Below are 21143 nucleotides of genomic sequence, written 5' to 3' on the forward strand. Positions count from 1 at the left end.
ACTTCTCGAGCAAATGCTCAAACCCGTGAAAGGAGTGGAATTCTTCCCATTTAACGAGCATGAACAAGTTGTGGCCCCCAGTGAAGCTCGACCAAACTCAATATTTATCTTTGATGATATAGCATGCGAAAAGCAGGATAATGTGAGAGCATTTTTTTCCATGGGGAGACATGAGATTGTGGACAGTTTTTATCTATGTCAAACGTATACCCGTATCCCGAAACATCTTGTGAGAGATAATGCAAATTTTGTTGTACTATTCAAGCAAGACGATATGAATCTAAAACATGTGTATAATGACCATATGAATACTGATATGACTTATGCGTGCTTCAAAAACATGTGTATAAAGTGTTGGAAGTCGGACAAGTATGGATTCATCACGATTGACAAGGAGAGTGAATTGAATGCTGGAAGATATAGAAGAGGATTTGATTCCTTCCTCACCGTCGATGATAAATGATTGTTCTTTCAGTTTTAAAGACAGTCTAGAGTCTGACTTGCATACGTCAACATGAAGAGCAAAGAACTTTTGAGGGAGAAGGCTGTATTGAATGAACTTGCCAAGGCAAGTGATGCAATCAGACGGAAACATCGAATGTTGAAAAGTGGACGTGATAGTGCTCAGCAGAGAATGCAAGATGTGTTTAAACCGATTGTCGAACCATTAGAGGAGCTAGTTTCGTATACGAAAAAACCGAAAATTAAGAGTGAACGTATGAATGTTAAGAAGGAGGAGAAGGAGGAGTCTCCAAATTTCGGAGAAAATAGCATGCAGCAAGATATTTCTTTCAAAGACGATATTTGGCATGATGCAATTACTGATGAGAATGTCGATGTACCCGTAACTAAAAATAATGATAATCATGATGATGATGACGATAATTTGGAATCATCTGAAGATGTTGATAATTTGATACGTGAATATTTGGGTTTACTGCGTAGTAATAACAAAACAAGATTAGATGGCTTGTATGGAGTACGAAATCTCGCTCAAAACAGATTAATGATTGGTGATTCACCAATTCATTTCGAACTCGATCATATAGTGGTTGGAGATGAAAAGTATCCCAAAAGTATTGGCTTGGTGGAACTGTTGTTTAAAAAAGAGCCCGAACTCAAATATATAACTCCAAATGACTTGGAGAAATATCAGAAAATTGTCATTACAACGAATGCTCATAAAAAATTTTATAAACGCACGGGTGCAGTACGTCAGGATAAAAATAGTAAATTTAAAAATTATATATCCCACATGCTGCATAGCAACGATAAGAAGGGTGGTGCTCTGCCCCAGTACAAGGTAGCACAAAAGCATACTTCTATCGACTATGTTTATTGGGATGATCCGAATGAACTAGTGGATCGTCTTCGTTTATTGCTCGCATCGCAAGCTGCTGGAAACTCATCACATTCGAATGAAATCATATCGATTATCGAGGAATTGCGTGAAGCTGAAATCATTTATTAACATGTGAGGGCTTGCTTTCATCCACATTCCCAACATGAGCGTCGATGTGTTTGGACGAAAATTGAGTAGACGTGGTGCAGGTCCTCCGGGTAAACCAGGTGCTGGGTTCAATAAAACCTCAGACGGTCATTTTAATTTGGAACGAAAACGATTGGAAAACGTTGGCGACCCAATAAATGCCAGAGATGTTGTAGCACTTGGTGCATTAAGTAAACACATTCATTCTATAACTCATAGTGTGACTCATATAACGAATCAAAGGTGCGAATCGAATGTGGCTGCTCTAGAGAAGCGTGTAAAAGATGAACTCGTCACTCTACGCAAGGAGATGAAAAATTTGGAAAGTACAATCGCGGAGCAAATAAAAGATGATCTCACCGTCCTGTTGAAGGAGATGAAAGATTTGGAAAATGCAATCGCGGAGCTTAAAAAGTGAAAAGTTGCGAGAGAATGAGCGTGCCGCGGTGGTAGAGGAGCTACACAAGCCAGCTCGACGAAATTACCCACGTCGACGAGTGGATATACGCGGCCTGGATGAGACTTGGCAAGCTGATCTTGTCGATATGTCTGCATATGCACACCACAACTCCAAGTATAAATTTCTCCTCACCGTCATCGATATATTCTCCAAATTCGCCTGGGCCGCACCATTGAAGAGTAAGAGTGGAAAAGATGTCACCGATGCAATGGAATCAATTCTCAGCAAAGGACGCATACCCAAAAATCTTCACGTCGATCGAGGAAAAGAATTTTACAATACGGACTTTAAGGCCCTGATGAAAAAGTATAATATACATTTGTATTCAACATTTAGCAACTTGAAAGTATCAATTTGTGAGCGCTTCAATCGTACACTCAAGAATAAAATGTGGATTCAATTTATTTTTCGCGGAAGCTGGAAATGGATTGATATTCTCGAAACCTTAATTGAGAAATATAATGCTACACAGCATCATACGATAAAGATGAAACCGAAAGATGTGAACGCTGCGAATGAGGCGCAACTATTGCATAACGTATATAATAGAACTGTGGATGGGGAGAAACCAGCAAAATTCAAAATTGGCGACAAAGTGCGCATAAGTAAATTTAAGAATGTATTTGAGAAAGGTTATACGCCAAACTGGACAACGGAAATTTTTACAATATATCGAGTGAGAAAAACTAATCCAGTTACTTATAATATAAAAGATTATCAAGAGGAGCCCATCGCAGGTGGTTTCTACGAGCATGAGCTGCTTCGAGCAAAAAATACCGACATATATCTAATTGAAAAAGTGTTGAAGAAGCGTGGCAGTCAGTTGTTTGTGAAATGGCTAGGTTTCGACAATACACACAATAGTTGGATAAGTAAGGATGATTTGTGAACAATAAAGATGAAAAATTCAAAGTCTGGTTTATTTTAACGACCTTTCCCCCACGAACAGCAGATTCGAAGGAAAAAGAATGACAGAGATTCACAAAAAAATTTTATTTTACATCAATTACAAATGTACAAGTTTTTGAGGAAAATTCCTCTCTTACAGAATTTTCTTATTTCGTATAAATGTCCTCATCCTTACAATTTTTTTTTTCGCCTTCAATATACTCTCAATCTCCAACACTCGTAAGCACACATTCACAATGCCTCCATAGCTTCTGAAAATTCGGGAATACTGTAATGGCCCCATGGCAACGTGTCTACCGTTCCAGGTATAACATAGCGCTTGTCATCGTGTGGACTTAGAGCGATTTTTGTCTCCGTAATGGTATAGACATTATGTAATGTTGCACGAATTGAAGATTGACAACGCTTCATTTCAATCTGCTCACCGAGGCATTTCACATAATCGTCGAATGTTATGGTTCTCGCAACAACATTACTCTTGACTCCTTTAGCTTTTTTAACATCGTTCTTGCCCTCAACTCACGTCGCATACATCTTCGATCTCAGTCCAACGAATTCAGTCATTATGGTCCCATTGTTCTCATCTTTCATGAGACCCGGGACCTTTTTGTTCACAAGCGGTATGCCATAGACGTTGTCTGGGGGATAGTCACTGGTATCATATTTGTCGAGATTACATTTCATGTCCCCATATGCATCTTCACACTCAATATGGTAAATTAAACTATCAGTATCTGTATACATGACTTTACATTTATTCTGATACGTCGGCATGCCAACATATATCGGTTTGTTAAACATGACTTGGAGATTTCGCAACTCTACAGCGATTAAATTTTCCGCAAAAATACTTCTACTGTGAAAGTTAGGTTTAGCAATCATAGCTTTTGCTCCGTATCGACCTGCCCATTTCGTTAAAAGTTTAACTTGAACGTGACTGCGAACATCCTCCATGGTTTTTCCAAACACAGCATTATTCATTAATTTGAACAGATTTTTTTCAAAATCATTTTTCGCACGTGTACGAAACTGTGTATTCAATTCAATGTATGTTTTGAGCCAGGAAGATTGCTTAAACTTCAAGACTCTGTGTATTTTTGTGATTTTCAAACCATGTTTCAAACACTGCTGCAATGCACGATAATGTATGACATATCGTTTTTTCGCATTCGCCGTTGCAAGAAGCTTCTCTTCCTTCATGTCCGGAGGTTTATCATGCGTTGGACAAAATGGCAAATCACTATGTGCATCGTGCAAGTGTTTTGGATATTCCAAATCAACCTCCAGTATATAACCAATTTCAGAATCAAGTGGATGAGACTCGATGTTGAAGTTTGCAATGTCTTCAATCCATTCGAAATCTGCATAAGGCAGTGGTTGACTCATTGCCCATCCATACAAATTGTTCACATCAAAATACATCAAGTATGACGATGGAATAGATGGGTCATACGAGTTCATGTACTTGTTATTGGCACGGGCATGTCTTTTGGAGCATTGACTAAGACCACCTCGAATACCTCTCTCCACGAACAATACCATATCAATGTCTGTGAGAAATTCAAACTTTACTTTGGTATATTTCATCATGGCACCCCAGGTATATCCGGGGAAAGTGTAGTAAAACGTAGGGTCAAGACCATAACTTTTTAGACAAGTATCGCGGAAATTCTCAAAGATATCGGCTAATAGTAATACGTCAGTCTTCAAGTATAAATCGCTGTATTCACCGAGCGTTCGCGTTGAAAATCGTTCCCATACATTTTTCGCATGTGCATACTCCTTTTCGGAGACTGTTGAATCAGTTAAAGAGCTGTAAAATGCTTCCCGCGGTGGAAGCTCCGTTTCATTCAACTTTTCAAAGCTATCAATATACTCGTACGGGAAGACACCTTTCCGCGTTAATAAATGAAAATGGTCTACATGTTGAAATTGTGATTTTAACGTTGCGAGTTTGTCGGCAGGTAAAAATGATACTAATTTATCGAGACTCGTATTGAGAAATCTGAAAGAGTCGATGAAACGTAATTTTATATTTTTCCGCGTGTCTTTGCCTGTTTGAACCGTTTTCGAGAAGGAGATGTACTTTTCTTTTGTTATCGGAAGCAAATCGATTTTTCCCGCGAACGCAGTTGCAACATCTTTTATGATGAAATGCGCGTCATAACCGGATAAATTATGAAAAATTATTGGCATGAAAAACGAATTTTGATAGTTTAAATTACAATTTGAATGAGCCGGACCTCTGAATTGGCCTGTCAGATGGCAATGATCGCGAACACGCTCATCACCCTCGACAAGAGGTTTCTCGCAAATATGACACTCTTTGTCTTCCCGAAATTTCTTCCACTCTTGCGGAGTCAATTGTTTCATTGGAACGTTCGTTAGGAGAATTTTTTCTACGCGCAAAGCTAATTGTTTTAGTTCTTCGACGAACCATTCCACACAGTCCTCACCTCGGCGCTCGTGATATCCCGATAGTGAATCATCGTAAGAGCACTTTACGTAATATCCAACGCTGAAGACGCGATGATGTTGGATCTTGTTTTTCTCTCTCTCTTCAGCGCTGGTCTTCTCCAAGATACACTCGAGATCGGCGTATACTACGAACGGGAGACGCTCCTTCCGATTGGCGTTCGTGAATTCCAGCCATTTGTCGTTTTTACCCGGTAGTCGAACAGCACAATCGTTGAGTACGCCGCAATCCACCTCATGTAACTGCAGCTTTTCAATGGTTGCGAAGTAGTGGAGGCAACTGTAAAATTTCAAATTCTTTTTAATATTACATCATAATGGTGAAGAAGAAATGACTACAGTTGTATTAATTTACTTACCGATCACAGATGAATTTCTTGTGTTCATCAGCATTGAGTTGTGAGTTGACAAGCCGGGATAAATTCTTGATGCAAGCAAAGTGTCCAATTCCACATCCCGACACGTCTTCGACGTAAAGCAAGTTGACATGTCGTTCTTTTTTCTCCTTGCTCACCCGCACTGGCAGAATTACATTCTTCTTCTCACTATACACATTGATTGAGAGATTATTCAATTTCCAAATCTCCCAATTTGGTTCAACGTCATAGGGAAGCTGATGCCTTGAAGATTAAATATCGTTGAATAATGCGGGTAAGAGGATGTGCGATCGCTGTATCGAGCTACTGGATGAAGTGCAGCAGTCATTGCCCATCCGAAACACGCATTATCTGCTGATTTCACATTTATCACTGCTCTTTTCAATTGAATACGCTTCGCCAATGAAACGTAACATCCCGCACGCAAAGCATTGTACTTGTTAATGTTCACTGTTAGATTGGTTATCGATGTTAGGGTCCGGCCACTGTCACTCTCCTGGAACTCCTCGAGCGATTTCAAAGTCGGCTCCACGACTCGCTTCTGATACCACTCTCTCAGATCCGATGTTGTAAAAAGTTCAACATTTCCCGTATTGATACTTTTATTCGCTCGTTTATCACCCACGCTGAACTCTCCATTGAACGAAGTGTTCACTTTGATGCTGTTATACTTGCGTATATGAGCACTTACTTGTTTTTCAACAAGTTCAAATGCATCCAGTAGAAACTTTTGTGGGCCAATATGATCACGATTAATCACAGCACCGGTTGACAAGCGATTTCCGAATGCGCTCTCGATTTCTCGCCATATTAATCCACAATTATTCGATACTCCACCGCCCCAATGTATGAAGCGTTGACGTGTTACCTGCTTTAAACATTCGAGACGTAAGATTTGCGAAGTGACTGCGTGGTGCCATCCCAGTCGTGATTGCTTCAATCGAACTTGCGCCTCCAACGATTCGATAAGTGTATCACACTGGTGTTCCCACACCAAATATTGCTCCAACGTCCGAAGAAGCGTTGCTTGCATACGCAGCAGCTGCTCCGTAGCAACGTCAGTGACGAGAGACATGATGCGCTGATATCGAGTTTTACGACAGAGTCTTTCTCAAGATATCCAGTGTTGACTCTTTCGAGGTTCGATGCTTACTAACTAGTCAAGGCAAAGATTCAGCCTTTTTCGGGAGCATCGACGGAAGTCGTTTTTGTTATCTAGATTTAAATATGGAAGGGAGAGACTTTTTTTTCCTAGATGGAAGGAAAAAGGATTTCTCGAAGTTTTCGAGTTCAATCCAGCATCCCAGATCATAAATTGTTTCGATTCGCGGCCATCTTTTTTCGTGACACCAAATATTGCTCCAACGTCCGAAGAAGAGTCGCTTGCATACGCAGCCACTGCTCCGCGTAGCAACGTCGGTGACGAGAGACATGATGCGGTCGAGTTTTACGACACAGTCCCTCTCGTGTTTACTCTTTCAGGCTTAATAGTTAAACCGAAGATTGAGCCCTATTCGGTAGCATCGACGGAAGTCGTCGTTTTTACTCAGCTAGATTTAAATATCGAAGAGAGAGAGAGAGAGACTTTTTCCTCGAGATATGATGGAAGGAAAAAGGATTTCTCAGAATTTTCGAGTTCACTACAGCATCTCAGATCATAAATTGTTTCGACTCGCGGCCATCTTTTTTTTCGTCTGCAAGAAAGCGTGAGAGTAGATTTTAACGTTGCTTGTAGAGATAATTTTTTACTATTGCTGCTCGGGGGTCATCTCTGAGAAAATTGCGTTTTTGGGGAAAAACTTGAAGAGAGAGGATGCAACACCGAATTTGGAACGAGAGGTTTTTCAAATCATTTTCAAATATTTTTTCTTGTAGAATATATGGTAAAGTTCATCCCGTCTTTCTCATGCTCTCTCCTAGACTTATGATTTTTTCTTACGTTCATTCCATCTCTCTCACCTCTCTCTCGAGCTGCAGACCCTTCCCCCTTCTTTATCGACATCCGGCCGTGCGCGATGACAAATCCGAGAATCACTGGTATTCGAAATAAACTAAATGTCACACACATTTTCTTACGTTCATTCCATCTCTCTCATACTCACCATCGGCTCTATCTCTCCTTCTTTTTTCAAAGGGCTGCGTGAAGGCGTTAGACACACACACAATGATTTTTTACAGAAGTAATTCCATCTCTCTCATACTCGTCAATTGCTGTTCATTCCGTTTCTCTCACCTCTCTCTCGACCCTTAGTTGTGCGCCTCTTCCTTATCTACGTACGACATTCGTCAGTGCGTGGGACACACAAAATTTTGAAAGAAGTAATTCTCTCATACTCATCAACTCATTCCATCTCTCTCACCATCGGCTCTATCTCTCCTTCTTTTTTCAAAGGACACAATAATTCCATCACTCTCATCAATTGCTCTCTCTCCCTCTCCTGACCCTTCGCTGCCCCCCCCCCCCTTCCGCACACCCGGCCCTTCCCCGCTCCCCCCTCGCCGCGGTAGTAGGCCCTAAAACATAGCTGGCGGCTCCCCCGCACACCGCTCCCCCTGAGAGCCCGCGTGGCTTCCCCGCACACCGCTCCCCCCTGAGAGCCCCATGGGTTAGAACTGGTATAGTATTACTACTTTCGTATGAAAGAAAAACTTATTATATTTATTTAAAGTCATAAAAAAATTAAATTCAACGATTGGATATTATTGTATTTTGTAAAAAAATTCAAAATAGCTGTATTTTGGTTTATGATCTCTTACAATGTCCTTACAAATTCTCACTTACGCATGCCTTTAAATAAACCATAGAAAATAATTCAATTAAGTAAAAAGAAACAAAGAAAAATGCATAATTCGTTACTGGTAAAAAAAATTACACTTTTTAGGTGGCTATAATGCCTATTATATAGTTGATAATTATGTTCCATTATAGGGTTTTGGAAAGCTTAAAAAATCAGCTTCAAGAAACTATGCGTAAATCGTAAAAATATCGAGTCGCTTACGAGTATTTTCACTTTTGCCGAAAAATGAAATTAGCCCGTGTTAATTGAATGGGAAATTCAAGTGAAATTAATGACCTCTAAGAAATTCGTTAGAGGGCTGATTTTTGACATGATTTTCTTTCATCAAATACTAAAATCTGGGAGGGTAAGAACAAAAAAAATATTTTTTTTGAAGCGCCCTAATATACATGAATGAAAATTTTATTATAATTGTCTAAATTGCATGATTATAAAAAGAATGGAGGTGATTTAATAAAAAAAAAGTAATCTCACAGAAAACTAAAATATATTATAAACATAATGGAATTAAATTGTTGTTGAGAGAAGTCTCTAATCAAATCATTAAATAAGAACTATAGACATCTGCCGACGAAAATTAAGTTCCTTATGTTTATAATATGTTTTAGTTTTCTGTGAGATTACATTTTTTTTATTATATCACCTCTACTCTCTGTATAATCATTCAATTTCGACAATTATAATAAAATTTTTATTTATGTATATAAATGATTTACCTACCATCAATCAATATTAACCATAGGAATTGAATCTCGAAGGAGTTGTACTTAACTATTAAATATTTTTTTATCTATCTTAATTATATCCCATCTATTTTATTTTAGTCTTTCTAATGTTTATTGTTAATTTTCTTAAGTTTGAAGTTTGAAGTTTGAAGATAAATCATTTTCTGGAAACACATATCTTTTTTACAATCTTATTTTTTTTCCAACATTCATTTTTTTCTCGATTTCATTTTTTATTTTTTTTATTAGATTTTTGAAAAATGAAGCAAAAAACTGGAAAATACGATTTTTTGAAATTTTTAGTGGTTTTTCGCAATTTACTTAACGCTTAGAGGTGGACAAGCTGAAATCACCCTGAATTCAAATTCAGCATATGAAATTACATAAAAATCATACATCATATAGGTTAGAAGGTTACATCATATAAGGTAGAATATAGGAAAATCATATAGGTTAAAAAAAACTTTTGAATACTGAAAACTGCAATTTTTTGACATTATTAACGATTTTCTGGAATTTTCTCAAAATAAGTGGGTGGAGGCATTGAACTGGACTGAAATTCAGTTTCAGCGCGTTGAAATACCTAGAAATTGATGGGTCTAGTAAAAAGTACAGACCACTTTTTTTTGTGTGCCGGTGCTATTTTCCTATGACAAAGTACAAATCGTGCCCTCGGTGTTTGTATTTTTGAAGTATGTCCATGATTTATCTAGACTTACCATTGCAAATAAACGGTGTTTTTTCATTGCCATTTACCATTGCAAAAAAATGGATCGAATTTTGTGAAAAAAGTATATTCCACTATGCTCCTGACATCTTTTCCCACGTGGATCATGAATGTTGAAACAATTTTTTTAAATTTCAGTTTTTCATCATACTTTCTTTAAACTAATTGTTACATAATTCAAATAACTTGTTTAAACAAATAATGGTAACGTATTGTCAATGCATGATTTTCCGTAATCAATAATTTTGAAAAATTTTCATTTTTTGTCATTCATTCAAAATTTGTTTAAAAAAATTAACACTATTTTTTTTCTAATGTACCTTTCCTTGTACATGGCGTAGATTTTTTATTTAAAATAAAAAATTGATTTTCTGTGAAAGATTGGTTGAACAAATTAATTTAGCAAAACTAATAGCAAATTCGTGATCAACGATTCAAAATACCTCCTGTGTAATTTATATTTCGACTATAATATTATATTATCATAACGAAATTTGAATACCCTGAAAATTAAATATTTTATTTTAGGAATTTTACCGTCTATTTACAATGGTAAGCCTAGGGAAAAACAAACCAAGCACATACTTTGGAAGTACAAACATCGAGGACACGATTTATGCACTTCGTCATTGAAAAATAATATGATAAGGCTTCTAAATAGTGGATTAAAAAACGGTTCTAGCCAAATTTTAATGACACCATTGAAAAATCTCAAGTGCAACGTTATAAGCTGATTGCATATAAGGTAAAATGTATTATTCTAACAATTAATAGTTGTTCAATTTGTGTTGTAGCAATTTCCGCAATACCAAAAATAGTCTGCGAGACGATACACGCGCTGGAATTGCACGATGAAACCCCCTCCTGGAAGATTATGGATAATAAGGGACGTGTCACGGTGGTTTTACACTGGGACCAACGTTCATCGGGTAACTCGTCGGCTTCAGGACAACACCAACAACACCCACAACAGCAGCAACAACAACAGCAACAACAACAACAACATCATCACCAGCAGCAGCAGCAACAACAGCAGCATGGCCTCCAATCATCGCAGCAGCAACAGGCTAAAATTATGCAAGATAGTTTGGGAACGAGCTCCAAGTATTCACCGACGAAGATCAAGTCCGACGGCGGTTTTTTCGTAGACGGAATAGGGGGTCTTAGTAGTAGTGGCATTGCCATACAGCGCCCATCGTTGGTAATTCAAACGAGTTTGGATAAGCTAAATTATGGAGTGATCAAAAGTGGTGATATAGTATGTCCATCGCGTTACAGCAGTCCCCAAATCACTGTGATAAATCATGACGATGTGGTGCAGAAGAGTTTTACTAGTCCGAATAATAGTTCCTACGGGTCGATTATCGCCTCGGGCTCGATAATACCGGGTGTAGTATCAGGAGGAGTTATTGGCACACATACCGGTGTTCCGAGTCACCATCATCATCAGCAGCAGCAACAACAGCTACAACATCAATCATCGCAACATGGTGGCTTAACAGGTCGACTCGTAAAACAAGCTACAAATTCGTTCGAGAGCACAACTATTCATATCCATACGCCCGAGTGTTCAAATCATATACACCAACCAGTAGCGAGAAACGGAAGTCCTATAAACGGCCCTGACAGTCAAAATTCAGCTGAGTGCGATTTTCATTGCTGCGCTCTCCACGAAGAAGGGAGACGCATAGCTGTACATAAATCGGTAGCGACATCACCAATCCAAGATGGTCAACATCAGCATCACTCTCAACATTCACAGCAACAACAGACCCAAACCCAAACACCGTCACCTCAGCCACCATCATCCCTTTCTGATGGTACCAGACGAGTCGGTATGATGAAAGGTCATGTACGATTTCGCGATACGACCGACGAGGAATCATCTCCCAGAATATCCGCTGGTGGCCCTGGCCTCGGTTCGACTTCCGCCCAAACTTTCAACCTTCATCGACTTCATCATCATCACAATAATAACAACAATAACAATAATCATCATCAAGATCACGATAGTTCCGAATCTGAAACCGAAAATACTATCATGGAAGATGAGATTGTAACGTCCGAAAAATTTTTACTTCTCATCGATCAGCTCACCGTTGATCAAAAACACCATCTTAGTATCAAAGACATAGGAATCATTCTCGAAAGGCTTAGCTCAAAAATTCTCGACGTCGAAAGGCTGGATCGTGAAAGCGAAAGCGAGGAATGTTACAATTGGACCATCAAAGCTATCATTCGCGGTGATGTTTTGAGGGAGCTCGGGGTAATTTATAATGGTAATTATTATGCGATTAGCGAACATCCGGGGTACAAAGAGGAATCTGAAGAGAACAACGAGGAAAACGAGGAGGAGGACGAAGATAGACTCTAATGCAGGAAGGACAAACAGCATAAGACAACCGAACACACAGCTCACCCAATGAGGAATAATGTATAACTTCTAGTTGGAATCGCAAGACATACACACACGCGTGCGCGCGCGCGAAAAATGTATATGTTAAACATTGCATAATTATTCACTATATTCTTTGATTGATCGATCAATACTTGACGTCGAGTCGCTACCGCGCCTCTTGATGAAGTTCAGTGATGAATAAAAAAGAATAGAAATAAATATTATAAGAAAATATTGTCATAAAATGGGGTAGCTCGAGTTTTTGTCAGTAACGATCAAATCGTCGCTGATAGTTGTAATTAAGACCAAAAATTTAAATGAGAAAAGAAATCAACACTGCATGAAAATTAAATCTAACGTGCAATGTGTGCCAAATAACGTGAAAGAATGGACAAACCTAACCGATATTCAAAGAATGGCCTCTGCGCCACCAAGAAAGGAGGACATTTTTCGCGTTCTCCTGTTCTGTATGTTTTTGTACTAAAAAAAAGAAGTTGAGGCACAAATAATGATTGACAGCAGCTGGAAAAGTGGAGGGAAAGAGAGGGAAATACAAACAGAAAGGGAAGGGTGAGAGAATCGTACTTGAAGTACTGTTACCTATGGGGCATTCCACTCCAAATAGGCTCCTCTTTGACCTATCCCTCTTCGATTTCATTACATTTTTTCTTCTGTTTTTACATCATGTGAAAAACTTTCTCAAATTTTTTTCCCCGCCCGTTTTCGCGTAATTTGTTTTATTATAAATTCTCTATGCCGATATTCAAATGCGCATAATTCATGCAAAAATACACCTAATGCGATATTTTTTTAAAATTTTTTCGTTTTTTAATGCACTTTCGAAAAAAAAAACACAAGCATAACAAAGATTGTTTTGCATGTTTTTTTTTTCAATATAAGGCAAAAAATATCTGTTTTCGAACTAATTACCTATTTTGAATTTTTTCAAAAAATGATCTGAAAAACAATTATAAATTTGAAAAATTTTGCCGCCGGTTCCATTGTGCGGAAATGTTTCGTATTATACTTTTTGGAATTGTGAATTTTTTTGTTCAACTTCTACTAAAAACTGTTTTCCACTATTCAATTTCATGATTATTCACTTAATCATCACTAAATGTTATTAACTCGAAACGGTCACCCGCGGTCCACTGGACGCCAGACCACCTGCATGATCATTTTATGCTAGGATTGGCTTTTCGGAATTGAACTTGTCGTGCCATCTATTGTCGTTTAAATACGATACATTAAGTTTGAACACTTGTCAAAGGTATGTATGCCGTAAGTTGACCAAAAAACCTCGCTTTCCACGTACATGTTTTCTTGTAGTGTCCAATAAACCCCACGTGACCGTACAGTGGCAAAAGTTTCAAAAAATCGGGTCTCAAATTCGTTTTTTTTTTCCAAAGTGCATTCAGCAATGTAAGTATCAATGCAAGAACAAGCTTATTTTTTCGTGAGTCGTTTCATTGAAGAACATGAAGAGGATCAATAAGATGTGAACTTTTTCGGCGAATGACAGACAGAAAAACCAAAATATAGTGCCCATCATGCAAACATTCTATGTGTGCCGAGCTTTGCATATATTTGTGCATCCATTGTGGAGGCCATCATCAAAACCAAATTTTTTACCCATGTTTTCATTATTTTTCATCCAAAATATACGATTTGTGCTACAAAAATACCATTTTCATCATTATTTGCTTTATTTTTACAAAGCTCTATTTTTTTTTTAAGTATAATAATAGAGAATAAAACGGCGTTTTATTTTTTACCATATGTCAAGAATTTCATTTTGAGCGAATTTTTGTGTAAAAGAAGTCAGATTTCGTAAATTTTTCATTACGTCCCCTTTTGACAACTTTGAAATCGTATATATAGGGGATGATAATGATCCGATTATTTAGAAAACATGTTGAATTAAAGTTTGACAGCCGATTTAACTTGATAGCTTAAAAAAACGCAGACGTAAACAGTTTTGTGAGTGGGGTTCGCTGAACTTCACGTGACCAATTGGTTATATTATTTGGAGGTGTGACCGTTACGCGTTAATAAACGATTAATTCCCTGTTGTTGACTGTTAGCTAACCGGGCCAACAGTCAATGGTTGATATCTAAGAATAGATTTTCAACTATCCTAAAATTAAAGGGAACATTGGAAAAAAAACTCTCACAAATGGATCCAAAGAAACGGAAACGCGGCAAAGCTTAGAATTGAAAAAAATTTGATGGTGTTAATCGTTTATTAATAACATTTAGTCACGAATAAGTGAATAAATGACGAAAAAACGAACTGAAAACTTTTAATAGTCATGAAATTGAATAGTGGCAAACAGTTTCAAGTAAAAATTTAACAACAAAAAGTACAAAATTCCAAAAAATATAATACGAAACATTTCCCTACTATAAGAGACCAGCAAACGTTCTTAAATTTATCATAGTTTTTGAGAAAAATTTTTGAAAAAAGTTAAAATAGGCCATCAGCTTAAAACAGATATTTTTTACTTGAAATTTAAAAAAATGCAAGACAATCGTAGTTATGCTTGTTGTATTTTTTTAAAAATGGATCGAAAAACGAAAAAATTAAAACAAATATCGCATTAGGTGCATTTTCGCAAGAAGTATGAGCATTTGAATACCGGTATAGTGAGTTTTTAATGAAATAAATTACACGAAACAGGCGGGGAAAGAAATTTGAGGAAGTTTTTCACATAATGTAAAAATAAAAATAAAAATTAAGTGAAATCGAAAAGGGTCGGGTCAAAACGTGGCCCATTTGGCATGGGATGTCCCCTATACACCTTAGCTCTAAAGAACGGTTGTTGAACATATAATTATTAAATAATGTGTATACTTGTAGGAAACCTTCGGGATACGGATGCTGTCCGTAACCGTCCACGACACTGCCCTATCTTATGAGAATAACAAGGAAAACAGACGTAAACAAAAAAGCATGCTATTCAACCCAATAAAATCACCTATGAGAGAGATAAGAAGCTTGCAACAAACAGGACGTATTCCGAAGAAGAGGAGAGTTACGTAGCCCGAAATTATCATAAAAAAACAGTATAATCTTGCAATCCAGATGATGTATTTCTGATGTTGGATGCATGCATAATGTACCCTCTCTATGAGATCAAAAACTATGTTTATGACTCCGAATCGATGAAAAACTAATTTCTATGCGACCTTATTCACTGTTACATTCTGCGCGTACGCGAGTCATTGTAATATTGTTGAAAAAAAAGCACTAAAACCAAAAATTTCTACAAGTTATTTTCCAATCCGTTGGTGTAGCTTTCCGAGGCTAGATGTATTTTTCGATGTTGTTTCACCTTTTCTTATTAATTTTTTGCTGATGAATCTTTAATCTTTAAAAAAACTTCATCATGGTATCATTTTGCGAAAGAAAAGGAGAGGGAGAAAAAAACGGGCACGTTCTGGAATGAAAATATCCTTTGCATGTTAATATCCATATTAGAGATTTAGGAAGCGTATAGATACTGCAGTTGACAAACAAAACAAAGTGAGAACAGAGTAAAAAGTAAAAAACAAAACAAAATAAGTAACGAAATGAGCATTGAAAAATGCGTTTGTGTCCTTTTTGATCGTATTATTTCTTCTTTATCTCTATGACCTGTGTGTGCCTGTCTATTTGGCTGTTCACGGTGGTATGGCTCTGCGAATCGGTGCGTACTTATTAATAATCATCTTCATAAGAATGCAAAATGAAATGATACAGATTAACTCTTGATCATTTCTCAACATGTACAAAGGCTCCTAAAAATCTTCAAAATTTCAAAACAAAACAATTGAATAGGGCTTTAATACTTGACAAACTTTTGAAAGCTGATAACCGAATTACGAGATGAAATTTAGCACACAGCTTCGTTTTGATATAAAAAGACTTCCTTTCAAAGCATTTGAGGCTCCTTTGAATATTCTTCGAGATATCGAACTTTGAAAGTCGTCTTTTAGCATGGTCAGGTATATGTATATTAGGGTATGTCATTTCAGGGGAACATTTTGTTTCAGGTGATCACTCAAAAATCTTCAATTCATACATAAAAAAAAATTGTCACGAAAGGACAACGCTGTTAAAAAATATTTAGAGGTTCATCATCGGCGTTGTAGTTTTCCCATTTAACTAACGTTGAAAATGTGTTTCCTTTCATTAATATCGGTATAACTCAGTCGAGTTTCATGTTGTGGCGTTGTGTCAGTGGACTTTTGTAGGAAATTTAATTGGCTACAAAAAATGTATTCTGGGAAAAACGTTTCAGTCAACTGTTTCCGAGTTATTATTAATTCAAAGCGAATTTTAGATTGAATAATCTGTTTAAATCTACTACTTCGTGACGGATCTTCAAAACATATCGTAAAAGAGCAACGGGCAAGTTCGTTAGAAATTGGATTGCCTATAAAAATGTTCATGTATGATTTCCAAACCACCATTTAACAATTAACATAATAAAGTGAATAATTTTTTTTTTTTTTAATTGAGAATTCATGTATTTCAAGGAATAAGTGATATCACTCATCATTTTTTATTAACTTGTCGCTCATTAGAGATTAAAATTCGATATTCACAAACTCAAGTTTTTTGATATAACATGATGGACAAAATCCAAATAGTTTTTGTGATGGTTACCAGAAAGTTTTTCTGGTAACTAACAACGAATCTGAATAGTTAAATCTAAAGATTTAAGTGACATCACCCAAAACAAAACTTCAATCACTCATAAAATTTTTCTTTGCGTTTTTCCTACATCTTAAGAGAATTAGTCAAGAATTTGATTCAAACAGATATTTTCATCTGAAATTCCCTCTAAATGATAATAACTTGAAAACAGTTGACTGGAACGTTTTTCTCAGATTTTTTTGTAGCCAATTAAGGTAGTTCTGTATGTACTCGTACGAGCTAAAAGTTTGGGGAGCGGTATCTAATAAAATCCAATGCTTATACGGTGCTGCCGGCTACACGGTTCTCTAAAAGCGTGTACACTCTGCCTGCCCTACATAGTCCTGTCTCATGCACGAATACGTCCTCTACATATAGAGAAAGTGGTACTGCAATCGTAGCAACAACGTCATTCTACGGTATTACTATAACGCCAAGTGTCAAATGCAGTGTTCGCAAAAATCTTATTTATTCGTCACGAAATAGGTTAAGAAGTGTGCAGTGCACATATGGAAATTTAATCAAGAAAAGTGATCGAACATTTAAAAAAAAATCTTTCAAATGATTTTGTAATACGCCGACCATTTGGCCGCACCGTACAGTATTGCCATTTTGTTACAGCTGTTTATGCCTCCGTTCCGCGTCAAGTGAAATCGCGTTCGTTCACTAGTCGATATCTCCGAAACTAAATTGTCAAAAATTTTCAATTTTTAAGCTATTAATCCCACAATAGTACTAAATACACGACTGGTGTTATTTTAAAGTTGTAAGATCCGCTCGCGTCAGTAATAAAAAATATAATCGAAGTGCCATCCGGTGACATGTTAGGTATAGGCATCGCGTACAAAATTACCCATTTTTAATTGCAAAAATGTCGAAAACTAAATGGTGAATCGATTCGAAATTAAGACGGTCGGTCCATACAGGTTATTTTTACACTATATTCAAAATTCAGTCGGTTCTTGAGATTTCAACAAAACTACAGAAGTATCTTAAATTTCTTTCAAAAACCTACTCACACAACCGCACAACACGAAACCGAACTGATGAGAAATACCGATATTAAAGAAAGGAAACACATTTTCATTCTTATTTAAATCTGGATTGGAATCTGAATTTTAGGTGAATTTAAGACTGTTTAATTTAAATTCGCGACTAATCTTCTAAAGATATAAAAAAATGCAAAGGAAAATTTTATACGCAATTGAATTTTCCTTTAAAAAGGTCATATGAATTAAATCTCTGCACGTAATTTTTGGCCTCAAGACGCTACCGGTCTTCTTGATTTAATTATTTACGATTTATGTAAGCTCAAGATATAATTTTTTCGGGAATTCTTTTCACAGCAATGAAATTTTCTGCTCATTCAATGCTTATTATAATGATGCAGCTATTGAGCGCACAATCTTGTGGTTCTGTTTCTATCATACCTTATCTGGGAACGACACACACATCAGAAGATGTTCGTGAATTACCCGACGATTTATTGCTTGAACCAGCCAAAAATATTGTCGAAGTATATGAAAAAACGCACGTTAGGCCTGCAGCTTGTAAGTCGTTTCTTACGGTTTCCTCCAAAAGAAAGAAATTTCCCACACATGCGCGCGTGTGTGTGTGTGTGTGTGTGTGTGCAGGCGCGCGCCTATTAGTCCGGATATGAGGTTATAAATATTCAAATATATCCTATTTCATCAGGAATTTCTAATAACTTCAAGACCCCATAACCTATGATAACCTATGGTTTATATGGGAAATGTCAGCCTCCCCCAACTAATTATCGTCATTAGAACTGTTTACTAACTGATAACAAAAGAAAAAAATTCTACCGCCATTTTTCGGAAAAGTAGCACTTCTGTAATTCACTAGGGTGATACAAAAAAATCGTTATTTTTTTTCTCGGAGCTCCAACAAAAATCGTTAGTATATCAAAAAAAAGTAATTTTCTCAAAATTTCAGATTTTTAAAAAATTTTTTGGATAGTGCCCAAGCCACTTTTCCATATTTTCCTGTTTTTTTCTCAAAAATCGCGAGCAACATTTTTTTTTTGCTTTCACTGCAGAAAGTGTTAGTGCTCCATGGAATTATACATCTAATACAATTTTTTCACTCTCAAAAAAAATTTAAAGGCTACCTCGCATAATTTATTTCTTCTTGTCTGTATATTTAGCTATAAATTATGAGAATAAAAAACGTGGCGCTACAAATAACTATTCTTGTCATCCTTCCAAAAGAAAAGGTGAATGTTCTTTGCAAAAACATAGTTATTCAAAATTACATGTAATAAAAATGATTTTCGCATTTTCTCAAGTGATTGATTTCAATTTTCCTGTGTTTTTCATAGACATAAACATTCGTAGGCACGAAAACTTGCTAGGGCATAGTACAAAAATGATAACGTGCCAAACGAATCTGTGTTTTGCCAAATTCAAATTCATTATTTCAAAGTCTGATATTTCACCGCAAAAAACGTTAAAATTTGGGAATTTTATAGAATTCTCGTGCGTTATAAAAATTAATAAAATATTTTGACTGAATTCTGTTAGAAAAAAATGGAGACTAATGGATGCAAAATCGCAAATATTTATCATAAATCTTTCAATATCGGTTTCGTAATTTTTTCTGTTAAAAAAAAAATTAAATTAACAAGATCGAAATAGGTCTATTGTACAAAGTTACCTCGCTGTACAAACTCAAATAGTTATGGATTGTAAACAAAGAGTTCTGAACTAAACATTTTTGCGATTTCGCATTCATAAGCCTACATTTATTTTCCATTAGAATTCAGTCAAAATATTTTACTAGTTTTTATAACAAATGGGAAAACTAGAAAATTTCCAAAGTATAACGTCTTCTGCGGTGAAATACATGACTTTGAAAAAGAGAATTTGAATTCGTCAAAACACAGCTTTATTTGGTATGTTGTCATTTTTGTACGATACCCTAGCAAGAAAAAAGTTTTCATCAATAAAAATATATATCTGTATGAAAAATACAAGAAAATTGAAACTAATCGTTCGAGAAAATGCAAAAATGTTTGTTATCACATATAATTTTGAAAAACTATTTTTTTGCAAAGTACATTCATCCTTTCTTTTGGAAGGATGACAAGAATAGTTATCTGTAGCCACACGTTTTTTAATCTCATCATTTATAGCTAAATATACAGAAAAAAAGAAATAAATTATGCGAGGTAGCCATTGAATTTTTTTTGAGAGTGAAAAAATTTTATTAGATTTATAATTCCATGGAGTACTAACACTTTCTGCTGTGAAAGCAAAAAAAAAATTTTGCTTCGTCATTTTTGAGAAAAAAACAGGAAAATATCGAAAAGTGGCTTGAGCACTATTCAAAAATTTTTTTTAAAATCTGAAATTTTGGGAAAATTACTTTTTTTTTATGTACTAACGATTTTCGTTGAAGCTCCGAGAAAAAAAATATCGATTTTTTTTGCATAAACCTAATATTCACTAGAAAAACTTTCATCTACTCAGTTTCATGATCATCACAAAAACTATTTGGATTTTGTCCACCATGTTATATAAAAAAACTTGAGTTTGTGAATTTCGAATTTCAATCTCTAATGAGCGACAAGTTGATAAAAAATGATGAGTGATATCACTTATTCCTTGAAATACATGAATTCTCGATTGAAAAAAAAAAATTATCCACTATATTATGTTAATTGTTAAATGGTGGTTTGGAAATCATACATGAACATTTTTATAGGCAATCCAATTTCTAACGAACTTGCCCATTGCGCTTTTATGATATGTTTGGAAGATCCGTCACGAAGTAGGTTTAATCAGATTTTTCAATCTAAAATTCACTTTGAATTGATAATAACTCGGAAACAGTTGACTGAAACATTTTTCCCAGAATACATTTTTTGTAGCCAATTAAATTTCTTACAAAAGTCCACTCACACAACCCCACAACATGAAACTCGACTGAGTTATACCGATATTAATGAAAGGAAACACATTTTCAACGTTAGTTAAATGGGAAAAGTACAAAGTCGATAATGAACCTCTAAATATCTTTTAACAGCATTGTCCTTTTGTGACAATTTTTTTTTTTATGTATAAATTGAAGTTTTGGAAGTGA

General features: G+C 36.1%; 1 protein-coding gene across 11 annotated transcripts in view; it reads left to right on the forward strand.

Annotated features, from left to right (window-relative positions):
• Nucleotides 1-15621, forward strand: part of Drep2 (DNA fragmentation factor-related protein 2) — a 438119-nt gene extending 422498 nt beyond the window's left edge. For all 11 annotated transcript variants that reach the window (XM_043427018.1, XM_043427015.1, XM_043427013.1 and 8 more), the window contains 2 exons: nt 10755-12928; nt 15219-15621. In XM_043427018.1, coding sequence (XP_043282953.1) covers nt 10755-12334 — 1580 coding nt within the window. In that variant the 3' untranslated portion in view covers nt 12335-12928; nt 15219-15621. The remainder of the gene's footprint in view (nt 1-10754; nt 12929-15218) is intronic.
• Nucleotides 15622-21143: the final 5522 nt, after the last annotated feature.

This window comes from Venturia canescens, chromosome 8, assembly GCF_019457755.1.
Source record: "Venturia canescens isolate UGA chromosome 8, ASM1945775v1, whole genome shotgun sequence".
Taxonomy (NCBI): domain Eukaryota; kingdom Metazoa; phylum Arthropoda; class Insecta; order Hymenoptera; family Ichneumonidae; genus Venturia; species Venturia canescens.